Here is a 12711-nt window from a genome sequence, read left to right as displayed (position 1 = left end):
GAGGCACGACCTCCCATCGTAGTAGATAGCCATTTAGATGCCATATTGTTCAAAATAATTTGCAAAATATGTTTTTGACAACATGTAATGCTACATAAAGCAATGACTGACAATTTCATAGGTAACTAAATATGCCTTTATTTTCTACTGATAAATTTCACACCAAAGTATCATTGAAACTTTGTTCACTTTCTCAACACAAATCGAAGTGTCCGAACAGTATTGAAACCAAAATGAAAACCATCATCTGGAGGGTCGCTTTCTTCATAGTTCGAAGCTTCAGTATGCAATATGCCACCCCGTGAGTATATATCACAGCCTGACTTCAATGTATCGTGCCCCGAAAAGGCTTAGTAAGTCACTTTGTGATACCTGTTTCCATTCTTCAGTATGATACTGACTGAGTGTTTTGGAATTATGCGATGCAACAGGACGACGTCGCTGGTGATGCCCAATAGATGCAGTGGGGCAGCCTCGTGCAGTGAAGGGCGTTCAGGACCAATATCAAATGCAGTAATCACCAGGCTGTTTTACAGTGTCTTCTCGATGTACTCCACCACGGTAATGTCATCACAGACAGAGACAAGATCCTTTCGACTGTCAGAACTAGTGCCACCTCACGACTTCACAGAATCATGCCTGTCAACGTGTTGGGCAACATTAATACACTCCTGGAAATTGAAATAAGAACACCGTGAATTCATTGTCCCAGGAAGGGGAAACTTTATTGACACATTCCTGGGGTCAGATACATCACATGATCACACTGACAGAACCACAGGCACATAGACACAGGCAACAGAGCATGCACAATGTCGGCACTAGTACAGTGTATATCCACCTTTCGCAGCAATGCAGGCTGCTATTCTCCCATGGAGACGATCGTAGAGATGCTGGATGTAGTCCTGTGGAACGGCTTGCCATGCCATTTCCACCTGGCGCCTCAGTTGGACCAGCGTTCGTGCTGGACGTGCAGACCGCGTGAGACGACGCTTCATCCAGTCCCAAACATGCTCAATGGGGGACAGATCCGGAGATCTTGCTGGCCAGGGTAGTTGACTTACACCTTCTAGAGCACGTTGGCTGGCACGGGATACATGCGGACGTGCATTGTCCTGTTGGAACAGCAAGTTCCCTTGCCGGTCTAGGAATGGTAGAACGATGGGTTCGATGACGGTTTGGATGTACCGTGCACTATTCAGTGTCCCCTCGACGATCACCAGTGGTGTACGGCCAGTGTAGGAGATCGCTCCCCACACCATGATGCCGGGTGTTGGCCCTGTGTGCCTCGGTCGTATGCAGTCCTGATTGTGGCGCTCACCTGCACGGCGCCAAACACGCATACGACCTTCATTGGCACCAAGGCAGAAGCGACTCTCATCGCTGAAGACGACACGTCTCCATTCGTCCCTCCATTCACGCCTGTCGCGACACCACTGGAGGCGGGCTGCACGATGTTGGGGCGTGAGCGGAAGACGGCCTAACGGTGTGCGGGACCGTAGCCCAGCTTCATGGAGACGGTTGCGAATGGTCCTCGCCGATACCCCAGGAGCAACAGTGTCCCTAATTTGCTGGGAAGTGGCGGTGCGGTCCCCTACGGCACTGCGTAGGATCCTACGTTCTTGGCGTGCATCCGTGCGTCGCTGCGGTCCGGTCCCAGGTCGACGGGCACGTGCACCTTCCGCCGACCACTGGCGACAACATCGATGTACTGTGGAGACCTCACGCCCCACGTGTTGAGCAATTCGGCAGTACGTCCACCCGGCCTCCCGCATGCCCACTATACGCCCTCGCTCAAAGTCCGTCAACTGCACATACGGATCACGTCCACGCTGTCGCGGCATGCTACCAGTGTTAAAGACTGCGATGTAGCTCCGTATGCCACGGCAAACTGGCTGACACTGACGGCGGCGGTGCACAAATGCTGCGCAGCTAGCGCCATTCGACGGCCAACACCGCGGTTCCTGGTGTGTCCGCTGTGCCGTGCTTGTGATCATTGCTTGTACAGCCCTCTCGCAGTGTCCGGAGCAAGTATGGTGGGTCTGACACACCGGTGTCAATGTGTTCTTTTTTCCATTTCCAGCAGTGTACCTCAGGCGTCTACATGTAACTACGTGCCCCTAAACGTCTAGATGGCTTATAACGTGGCTGCATACATCGAGCAGCCAAAGGTAAAGCCTCAGGCTACGCAATAATAACCCCTCCCCCTGGCTATACAGGGTGTCACCAGCATAGGTACACATACTGTGATAACTGATACCTTAATATGTAAAACTTGAGTGTGTTACTTTTTCTGGGCGTCCAGCAGTCTTCCCTTTCGCTGTACAGGGTGGCAGAGGTATAGGTCCACATATTGTGATAATTGACACCTTAATATGTAAAACTTCTGTGCGTAACTTCTTCTGTCCGACTAACAGTTTAACAGAAACACATCACGTAATTAACTACCTGATGTTTTCTGCACAGTTGGAATTGCACCACGAAGTGGTTTACGCCTGTTAGCAAAGAGCATCCGTTTTGCATCCACACGTCCTCACTTCAATATCTGACCTCCTGCCCAGGGGAAAATAATAATGGCTTGCTTGCGCCATATGTATTTGGAGGTACTAAGCAACCTAAAAACATACCACTTGTAACAGCTATAATCTCTAAGCTGTAACTGAAGTAAATACTGGTGTAACGTTATCCAGTATACTGTCCTCAGCCATCAATAGAAATATCTGTACTTACATTCCTAATGCCCTTCATAAATGACGTCAAACAGTAAACGCTCAAACAGACTGATAAAATTTTCTCGCACTTTCAGCTGTGTTTGGTGATTAGAGGTGCATGAGCTGTCGGCAAGGAGCTCCGCAATCACCGTCGTGTGGTGACTGCCATGGTATTGCTGCTACCGTCCTTATATAGCTGCCCCGCCGCCTGTGATGTTACGGGGGCCCACTCCTGTCTCACATATATGGTGTCTCAAAACTTTTGAGTCGAATTCAAACGGATTATATTGGACCCAGAACCGATTATAGTGAGGCAGGGAACCAATGGTCGGAAATGCATATTTATTGCATTATGGACATACACAGAATGAACCACATAAAAACAACGTAGCTCATAGTAATTGTTCAAAGCCACGACCGCCACTCTCAATGCATGTACTGCAATGGAGCATGCAGTTCTGCCGCACTCTCGCAAAGATCCCGGGTGTTTGTTGTACAATGGAACAGGCAGCACGGCGCGGAGTGGCTGCGCGGTTAGAGAGGCACCATATCACTAATCGTGCGGCCCCTCACACCAGAGACTCGAGTCCTCCCTCGGGCATGGGTGTGAGTGTTGTCTTTAGCGTTAAGTTAGTTTAAGTAGTGTGTAAGTCTAGGGACCGATGACCTCAGCAGTTTGGTCTCTTAGAAATTCACACACATTTGAACATTTGAACATGCAGCGCGTGATAAACAGCACACAACCCTGACCACATTATTTGCTGCCTCCCTGTTTGACTAGTCCAAGTTACCTGGTATTCTTGCGAGACGTATTGCCACAGTTCGTGGAGACTATACCCCTTGTTGTCTGTCAAAGGATGTGGTTTCAACAGGACGGTGTACCACCCCACTTCGAACTAAATCTCCACGAGCACCTGAAGAAAACGTACCCTCATCGTTGGATTGGAAAGGGAGGTCCTGTCCCAAGGCCAGCGCGATCGCCAGATCTAACATTTCTCGAGTTTTCTTCTGGTGTACGAAACCCCTATAGAAACTGATAAAGACCTGCTAGCTAGGGTCCAAACTGCCTGTCTCCTGGTACAACAGACAACAGGGATCTTTGCTTGAGTTCGACAGAACTTCATGCTCCGTTTCCATGCGTCTATTGAGACTGACCGTCGTCACTTTGTACATCTACTATGAGCTACAGTGTTGTTATGTGTTGTATGCTATGTATATCCATAACACAATAAGTACGCATTTCCGACCATTGTTTCCCTATCTCAATATAATCGGCCGTGAACCCATTATCATCTGAAACTTCCTGGCAGATTAAAACTGTGTGCCGGACTGAGACTCAAACTCGGAACCTTTGCCTTTCGCGGGCAAGTGCTCTACCCAACTGAGCTACCCAAGCACGACTCACGCCCCGTCCCACAGCTTTACTTCTGCCAGTACCTCGTCTCCTACCTTGCAAACTTTACAGAACCTCTCCTGCGAACCTGCAGAACTAAGTGAGTCGTGCTTGGGTAGTTCAGTTGGTAGAGCACTTGCCCGCGAAAGGCAAAGGTTCCGAGTTCGAGTCTCGTTCCGGCACACAGTTTTAATGTGCCAGGAAGTTTCATATCAGCGCACACTCCGCTGCAGCGTGAAAATCTCGTTCCGTTATCACCTGTTTGCTTGATGCTTGATGTGTGAAATCTTATGGGACTTAACTGCCAAGGTCATCAATCACTAAGCTTACACACTACTTAACCTAAATTATCCTAAGGACAAACACACACACACCCATGCCCGAGGAAGGACTCGAACCTCCGCCGGGACCAGCCGCAAAGTCCATGACTGCAGCGCCCAGACCGCTCGGCTAATCCCGCGCGGCTATCACCTGCTTCAATCTGACCCAAAACGTTTGAGACACTCTGTATGGTAATGTGTTAATTGTGCGCCCGCCGCGCCCACTTCAACCTTCTGTCGGCTGGATCCCAATCTGAGCTAAGCTGGAGGGCGCCATCTTTACTGACGATATTGTCTGTCAATAGGTAGCCACTAAAGGTCTCAACTTTGTCGTGTGCTAATGAGAGCCTGCATGCATTTAAATGCCAAGTAAGAATTATTAAACTCGTCCGAAATAATTACTCGTTCCATGCCAGAGACGGCTATCGGCACTAGTAAGGCCTGAAGTGTCACGTGCTGTGACGTACGCCCTGCGGCCTGTCTCCTTGTGACGTCTCAACGCATCTGTATGAGTACGGCAGCAGCAATCACACGACAGTTGCCAGTTGACAAAGACCGAGGAGCTCACGGTCGAAAGCTCGTGGATATTTCACCACTTGAACTGGCTGCAAGGTCGAGCAAATTTTATTGGTACACTACTGGCCATTAAAATTGCTACACCAAGAAGAAATGCAGATGATAAACGGGTATTCATTGGACAAATATATTATACCAGAACTGACATGTGATTACATTTTCACACAATTTGGGTGCATAGATCCTGAGAAATCAGTACCCATAACGACCACCTGTGGCCGTAATAACAGCCTTGATACGCCTGGGCATTGAGTCAAACAGAGCTTGGATGGCGTGTACAGGTACAGCTGCCCATGCAGCTTCAACACGATACCACAGTTGATGAAGAGTAGTGACTGGCGTATTGTGACGAGCCAGTTGCTCGGCCACCATTGACCAGACGTTTTCAATTGGTGAGAGGTCTGGAGAATGTGCTGGCCAGGGCAGCAGTCGAACATTTTGTGTATCCAGAAAGGCCCGTACAGGACCTGCAACATGCGGTCGTGCATCATCCTGCTGAAATGTAGGGTTTCGCAGGGATCGAATGAAGGTTAGAGCCCCGGGTCGTAACACATCTGAAATGTAACGTCCACTGTTCAAAGTGCCGTCAATGCGAACAAGAGGTGACCGAGACGTGTAACCAATGGTACTCCATACCATCACGCCGTGTGATACGCCAGTATGGCGATGACGAATACACACTTCCAATGTGCGTTCACCACGATGTCGCCAAATACGGATGCGACCATCATAATGCTGTAAACAGAACCTGGATTCATCCGAAAAATGACGTTTTGCCATTTGTACACCCAGGTTCGTCGTTGAGTACACCATCGCAAGCGCTCCTATCTGTGATGCAGCGTCAAGGGTAATCGCAGCCATGGTCTCCGAGCTGATAGTCCATGCTGCTGCAAACGTCGTCGAACTGTTCGTGCAGACGGTTGTTGTCTTGCAAACGTCCCCATCTATTGACTCAGGGATCGAGACGTGGCTGCACGATCCGTTACAGCCATGCGGATAAGATGCCTGTCATGTCGACTGCTAGTGATACGAGGCCTTTGGGATCCAGCACGGCGTTCCGTATTACCCTCCTGAACCCACCGATTCCATACTATGCTAACAGTCACTGGATCTCGACCAACGCGAGCAGCAATGTCGCGATACTATAAACCGCAATCGCGATAGGCTATAATCCGACCTTTATCAAAGTCGAAAACGTGATGGTACGCAATTCTCCTTCTTACACGAGGCATGACAACAACGTTTCACCAGGCAACGCCGGTCAACTGCTGTTTGTGTATGAGAAATCGGTTGGAAACTTTCCTAATGTCAGCACGTTGTAGGTGTCGCCAACGGCGCCAACCTTGTGTGAATGCTCTGAAAAGCTAATCATTTGCATATCACAGCATCTTCTTCCTGTCGGTTAAATTTCGCGTCTGTAGCACGTCATCTTCGTGGTGTAGCAATTTTAATGGCCAGTAGTGTATGTACCACCGTGAAACCGTTGATTCGTTCAAAAGAATTTGCCGCTAAATAGTTGGATGAGTGCGTATACACTGTGTGGAGAGTACAGTGCGTCGTGTTGCAGGTTCCAGCAGTGGCGCAGCCAGAGGCTGGTGGCGGCAGGCCGTCCGCGCGGCTACCCGCGCCAGGGCCGCGCCCCCACTTACCGCGACTTCGCTTTCCGCAGACCGCACACCCACATGCCGCCACCGCCGCCGCCGCAACAGCACACCAGGTGAGTCCACAACCATTGCAGCTTGCCTTGTTCTGGAGCTCTCGACATATACGAGCTAGGAATTGAGGTAGTTAGGACCTTGTACGAGGGCAGTAAGTACCGGGTGATCAAAAAGTCAGTATAAATTTGAAAACTTAATAAACCACGGAACAATGTAGATAGAGAGGTAAAAATTGTCACACATGCTTGGAATGACATGGGGTTTCATTAGAACCAAAAAAAAAAAAAAGTTCACAAAATGCAGATGACGCTGGACAGCAAAACTGCTACCGTGACAGGTGAGGGGTACGCCGATATGTTACAGAATCGTATCATCCCCAGCCTGGCTGATAAACACCTGCTGGAATGTACGATGTTTATGCAGGATGGCGCTCCACCCCATATTGCTAGACGCGTGAAAGACCTCTTGCGCGCGTCGTTTGGTGATGATCGTGTGCTCAGCCGCCACTTTCGTCATGCTTGGCCTCCCAGGTCCCCAGACCTCAGTCCGTGCGATTGTTGGCTTTGGGGTTACCTGAAGTCGCAAGTGTATCGTGATCGACCGATATCTCTAGGGATGCTGGAAGACAACATCCGACGCCAATGCCTCACCATAACTCCGGACATGCTTTACAGTGTTGTTCACAACATTATTCCTCGACTACAGCTGTTGTTGACGAATGATGGTGGGCATATTGAGCATTTCCTGTAAAGACCATCATCTTTGCTTTGTCTTACTTTGTTATGCAAATTATTGCTATTCTGATCAGATGAAGCGCCATCTGTGGGACATTTTTTGAACGTTTATATTTTTTTGGCTCTAATAAAACCCCATGTCACTCCAAGCATATGTGTCAATTTGTGCCTCTCTATGTTCATTATTCCGCGATTTATTCAGTTTTCAAATTTATACTGACTTTTTGATCACCCAGTACTTATTCAATGACCGTTCACACATACAGATCGATGACTTTCCTAAATCACTTCAGAGGATGCCAGCTCGCTTCCTATAAACCAACCACATGCTTCGAGCAAAAATGTTGTAGACAGTGCTTTCGTTAGAGATGGAGACCATGTTCAGTTCTAAAGGAAAGGAGAAGGGAATGGACTGAACCCTTTTTGGAGAAACAACCTGCCCATTCACCTGAAGCAACTGAAGGAAAGAGAGGGAAATCTAAGTTACCATAGCCGAAGAGTATCTTCTCCCTAATATCGCTGCATTTGTTGTGACCGGAAGCTCTCTGCATCGCGAGAGGTAAAACTTATCTGCTGTAAGGTTAATGCTAAAAATTGATGTGGCTTTGTGTCTTATGGTAGTTACACCTGTAATGGACTCGGCTAATTGACGAGAAGTCCAGAAAAAGTCAAATACCAAAAACCAAACACTCATGTTCAATAGCTACGTATTTTTTGTCTTTGAGCATAAGCAACTATGCAAGAACTAGGATTGTGCAAAACATTGAAGTCCTACGAAGGGTATAATGCTACCAGCGGTAAATGCGGAGACGCGAGACGCGAAAATGCAAACATCTACAGGATGTATTAGGAAAACAGCCTTAATCGCGTTTATTTACTTATTTAGTGCCGACCGGATTCAGCCCATCGCAGGGGCCATCCCCAGGGCGAACAGTTTCCTGCCACACTTTAGTAGGCGTGACGCCACCAGCAGTCGACCAGCTGTATTTTCACCCTGAAGATGGCCCCTGCGATGGGCTGAAACCGGCCGGCACTAGATAAGTAAATAAACGCGACTAAGACTGTTTTCCTAACACTAAGTTAATTTTATATCAAGCGCTGTTACTCCACAACCATGTTGTCCAAGCATCTACAGGATGGTTGTAATCAACCTCTCACTACTTGAACCGATGTACACCGGATACTACTTACCGTATTGGTACCAACCTTTATAGGAATAATATTCAGATTGCGCGTGCAGCATTTGCTTTGTTAATAGTTCCATGACTCAGCGTTAGGCGGCGGTACTGGTAAGGCGACGTAGGGTTGAAACGCATGCATCAGTGTGCATTACGGTTGCAGACAGTCTGCATGGGTCTAGATAAGATGAACAGTACGTTACTTGTAAAGCTGCTTTATCAAAACAACAGCAGTAGTGTTGCTGCTCTTCGCGAGTATCGGCGCAATAAATGAATACGCAGAGGCCCCCTTTCAGCACCGAGATTGAGGAGCATGATTCAGAAGTTCGAATTAACTGACGATTTCGGAATTGCTCCTGGAAAAACCCGACGGCTAATTGCACCAAAAAGCTTTGAAGAAGTTACTGTTTCCATTGCTTTGAATGCTGAACGCAGTTGCTATCCTGAAGCAGTCCACGAGCTGTGCCACGAAAGTTGAACATTCCATGGTCCACCGTTCGAAAAGTGCTGCAAACAATTGTGAAATGGTACCTCTAGTGCGGTTCCAGGCTGTAGTGGATGCAGAACAACGTTTGTTACCTGGAACGTAAGCACGGTACACATTTACCCCTTTCATGTGGAAATTAAAATGTCTTTCTTTCAATGGTTTGTTTATTATTTATCTTCCACATGCCCTTACAAATCTTTTTTCAATGTTTCATTGACCTACGTTCACTCGTTTTTCCTGGGGACCCTCTCAAGTAGCGAAAGTTTTATTACAACAACACTATACAGTATATCTCCGTGCGAGCGTGCAAAAATTTAACAGGACATAGAGGACGCTTCACTGAACAATTTGAGGTAGGGAACCTGGGTCGTAGAAGCCAGCTTAAGGAGATAATCAGAATAAAAACACATTACTGTGTACTTTTTTATTTACATTAGTTACAGTTAACTGCAAATACCCTCAGGGACACAATTAATGTACCATTTGTACTGTATCTTACAAAATGTGCTGAAACTGACGACCATCAACTTCCATGCAAGCATATCATCGGCGAACTAGATTCTGACGTACCCTGACAAAGATCCCTGGTGTGTTTTGAATCACATTATAGGCAGCTACAATTTTGTCAACTAATTCCATCCCCGTATGCACTGGGGTCTCATTCACAAGTGACTTCAGCTACTCCCATTCGAAATAATGAAGGGGATTCAGGTCTGGTGACCTCGCAGGCCATGGGATAGGACCTCCCCTTCCACTCCATCGACCAGGAAATACAGTGTTGAAAAAGGTTCAAATGGCTCTGAGCACTATGGGACTTAACATGTAAGGTCATCAGTCCCCTAGCTGACTTAGAACTACTTAAACCTAACTAGCCTAAGGACATCACACATATCCATGCTCGAGGCAGGATTCGAACCCGCGACCGTAGCAGTCGCGCGGTTCCGGACTGAAGCGCCTAGAACCGCTCGGCCACCACGGCCGGCTACAGTATTGAGATGGTTGCAGACATCCACACTGAAGTGAGGGGGTGAACCGTCATGTTGTTTCTACATCCTCTCACGAACAGTAAAAAGTACGTTCTCCAACAACTCAGGGAGAACTCTTTGCACGAAGAGCTCAAGTACAAGTGGCCATTCAGATGGCCTTCTGCAACATGACTTCCTAGTAATCAGGCTCGTCCTCCTTGTTTCCTTGCAGGAAATAAAGGATTTAATGTAAATAAACAGCACAGTACATGTAAACTTGTAGCATATTAGTTGTAAATAAGGTGGATAACGGTAATGCTAGACAAAGCGGTAGACACGTTTACTTCCACATCTCCTCAAGCTGGCTTCTCCGACCCCAGATGATCTACGTCAAATTGCTCAATGGAGCATTCTCTATGTCCTGTTACGTTTTTGCACACTCTTACTGAAACACCCTGTATATAACTGGTCGCAAATCGACCGTCACAGGTTCGGTGCAGCTACACTACGTGATCAAAAGTATCCGGACACCTACCTGAAAATGACTTACAAGTTGCCGGCCGAGGTGGCCGAGCAGTTCTAGGCGCTACAGTCTGGAGCCGCTCGACCGCTACGGTCGCAGGTTCGAATCCTGCCTCGGGCATGGATGTGTGTGATGTCCTTCAGTTAGTTAGGTTTAAGTAGTTCTAAGTTCTAGGGGACTGATGACCTCAGAAGTTAAATCCCATAGTGCTCAGAGCCATTTGAACTTACAAGTTCGTGGCACCCTCCATTGGTAATGCTGGAATTCAGTATGGTGTTGGCCCACCCTTAGCCTTGATGACAACTTTCACTCTCGCTGGCATACGTTCAATCAGGTGCTGGAAGGTTTCTTGGGAAATGGAAGCCCATTCTTCACCGAGTGCTGCACTGAGGAGAGGTATCGACGTCGGTCGGTGACGACTGACACGAAGTCGGATTCCAAAACATCCCAAAGGTGTTCTATAGGATTCAGGTCAGGACTCTGTGCAGGCCAGTCCATTACAGGGATCGTGTAAGCACTCCGCCACAAGCCGTGCATTATGAACAGGTGCTTGATCTTGTTGAAAGGTGCAATCGCCATCCCCGAATTGTTCTTCAACAGTGGGAACCAAAGAAGGTGCTTAAAACATCAGTGTAGGCCTGTGCTGTCATAGTGCCACGAAAAACAACAAGGGGTGCAAGCCCCCTCCAAGAAAAACACGACCGCACTATAACACCATCGCCTCCGAATTTTACTGTTAGCACTACACACGCTAGCAGATGATGTTCACCGGGCATTCGCCATACCCACACCCTGCCATCGGATCGCCACATTGTGTACCGTGATTCGTCACTCCATACAAGATTTTTCCATTGTTCAATCGTCCAATGTTTACGCTTCTTACGCCAAGCGTGGCGTCGTTTGGCATTAACCGGCGTGATGTGCTGCTTATGAGCAGCTGTTCGACCAAGTTTTCTCACCTCCCACCTAACTGATGCAGTTTGGGAGTCACGAGTGTTGGTCTGGAAAGATGTATGCCTATTACACATTAAGACCCTCTTCAATTGTCGGCGGTCTCTGTCAGTCAACAGACGAGGTCGACCTATACGGTTTTGTGCTGTACGTGTCCCTTCACGTTTCCACTTCGGAAACAGTGGACCTAGGGACGTTTAGTAGTCCGGAAATCTCGCGTACAGACATATGTCACAAAGCGCATCATTGTGCTCTCTCACGATGTCTAATGACCAATGAGGTCGCCGATATGGAGTACCTGGGAGTAGGTGGCAGCCCAATGCACCTAAACTGAAACACGTATGTTTTTGTGGGTGTCTGGATACTTTTGATCACATAGTGTATGATTGAAGCCACGAAAACTGTATGTGAATAGAAGAGAAAATGCTATTTTTAATAAGCTGACGTCTCATTTCTCCACCTTCCCATAAGTGGGAACAGGCTGATAGTCCTGCGTGACGGATTTCCGAGAAAATGACCGAACTATCCGAAGTGCGCTCGTCTCCATTCGGGTGAGAAATATTTGTTTTTTTTGTGTAAATAATATTAACAATTTTCACCCATACGGCGTTTGGTTGGGTTGGAGCTCAATGTTGTTACTTCTCCTTTGCCGTAGTGGGGGCGCCCTGCTTGAACGCCTTTGCACAGCGTTCCCAAGCCTAGAAGAATACTGGTTTAAGCGTTCACACGAGTGAAAAAGCTATCAACCACGTGCTCACAGCAGACCTTGTACAGATGCGTCACTGAAAATCTCGTCATGACCAACAGAGACCAGTCGTTTAAGGAAACAGTCGTCTTCGGCAACTCCGGCCGGGCAACCCAGCCGAACAGTTCCAGAAATGAAATTGTGCTCGGAAGGACTCACGGAAAGTGTTTGTACTGTATGTTCATATGTATCAGTTCGGTCTTCCGGTTACGCCTCCCTTTTTTCTGCCACGTTATCACTGGCAGTCGACGCAGACCACTACATAGCAGCCCGCATCTCGTGGTCGTGCATTAGCGTTCTCGCTTCCCACGCCCGGGTTCCCGGGTTCGATTCCCGGCGGGATCAGGGATTTTCTCTGCCTCGTGATGGCTGGGTGTTGTGTGCTGTCCTTAGGTTAGTTAGGTTTAAGTAGTTCTAAGTTATAGGGGACTGATGACCATAGATGTTAAGTCCCATAGTGCTCAGAGCCA

The 12711-nt window shown here is 47.9% G+C and overlaps 1 protein-coding gene across 1 annotated transcript in view; it reads left to right on the top strand.

Annotated features, from left to right (window-relative positions):
• The window catches only part of LOC126470654 (glycine receptor subunit alpha-4-like), a 450264-nt gene that overhangs the window by 266305 nt on the left and 171248 nt on the right, over window positions 1-12711 (top strand). Inside the window, exon 4 of the mRNA XM_050098640.1 lies at window positions 6568-6717. Within this exon, the coding sequence (XP_049954597.1) occupies window positions 6568-6717 (150 nt within the window). The remainder of the gene's footprint in view (window positions 1-6567; window positions 6718-12711) is intronic.

This window comes from Schistocerca serialis, chromosome 3 (assembly GCF_023864345.2).
Source record: "Schistocerca serialis cubense isolate TAMUIC-IGC-003099 chromosome 3, iqSchSeri2.2, whole genome shotgun sequence".
Lineage (NCBI taxonomy): Eukaryota > Metazoa > Arthropoda > Insecta > Orthoptera > Acrididae > Schistocerca > Schistocerca serialis.
The sequence above is the reverse complement of the archived record's forward strand: the minus strand, read 5'-3'. Positions and strand labels throughout refer to the sequence as shown.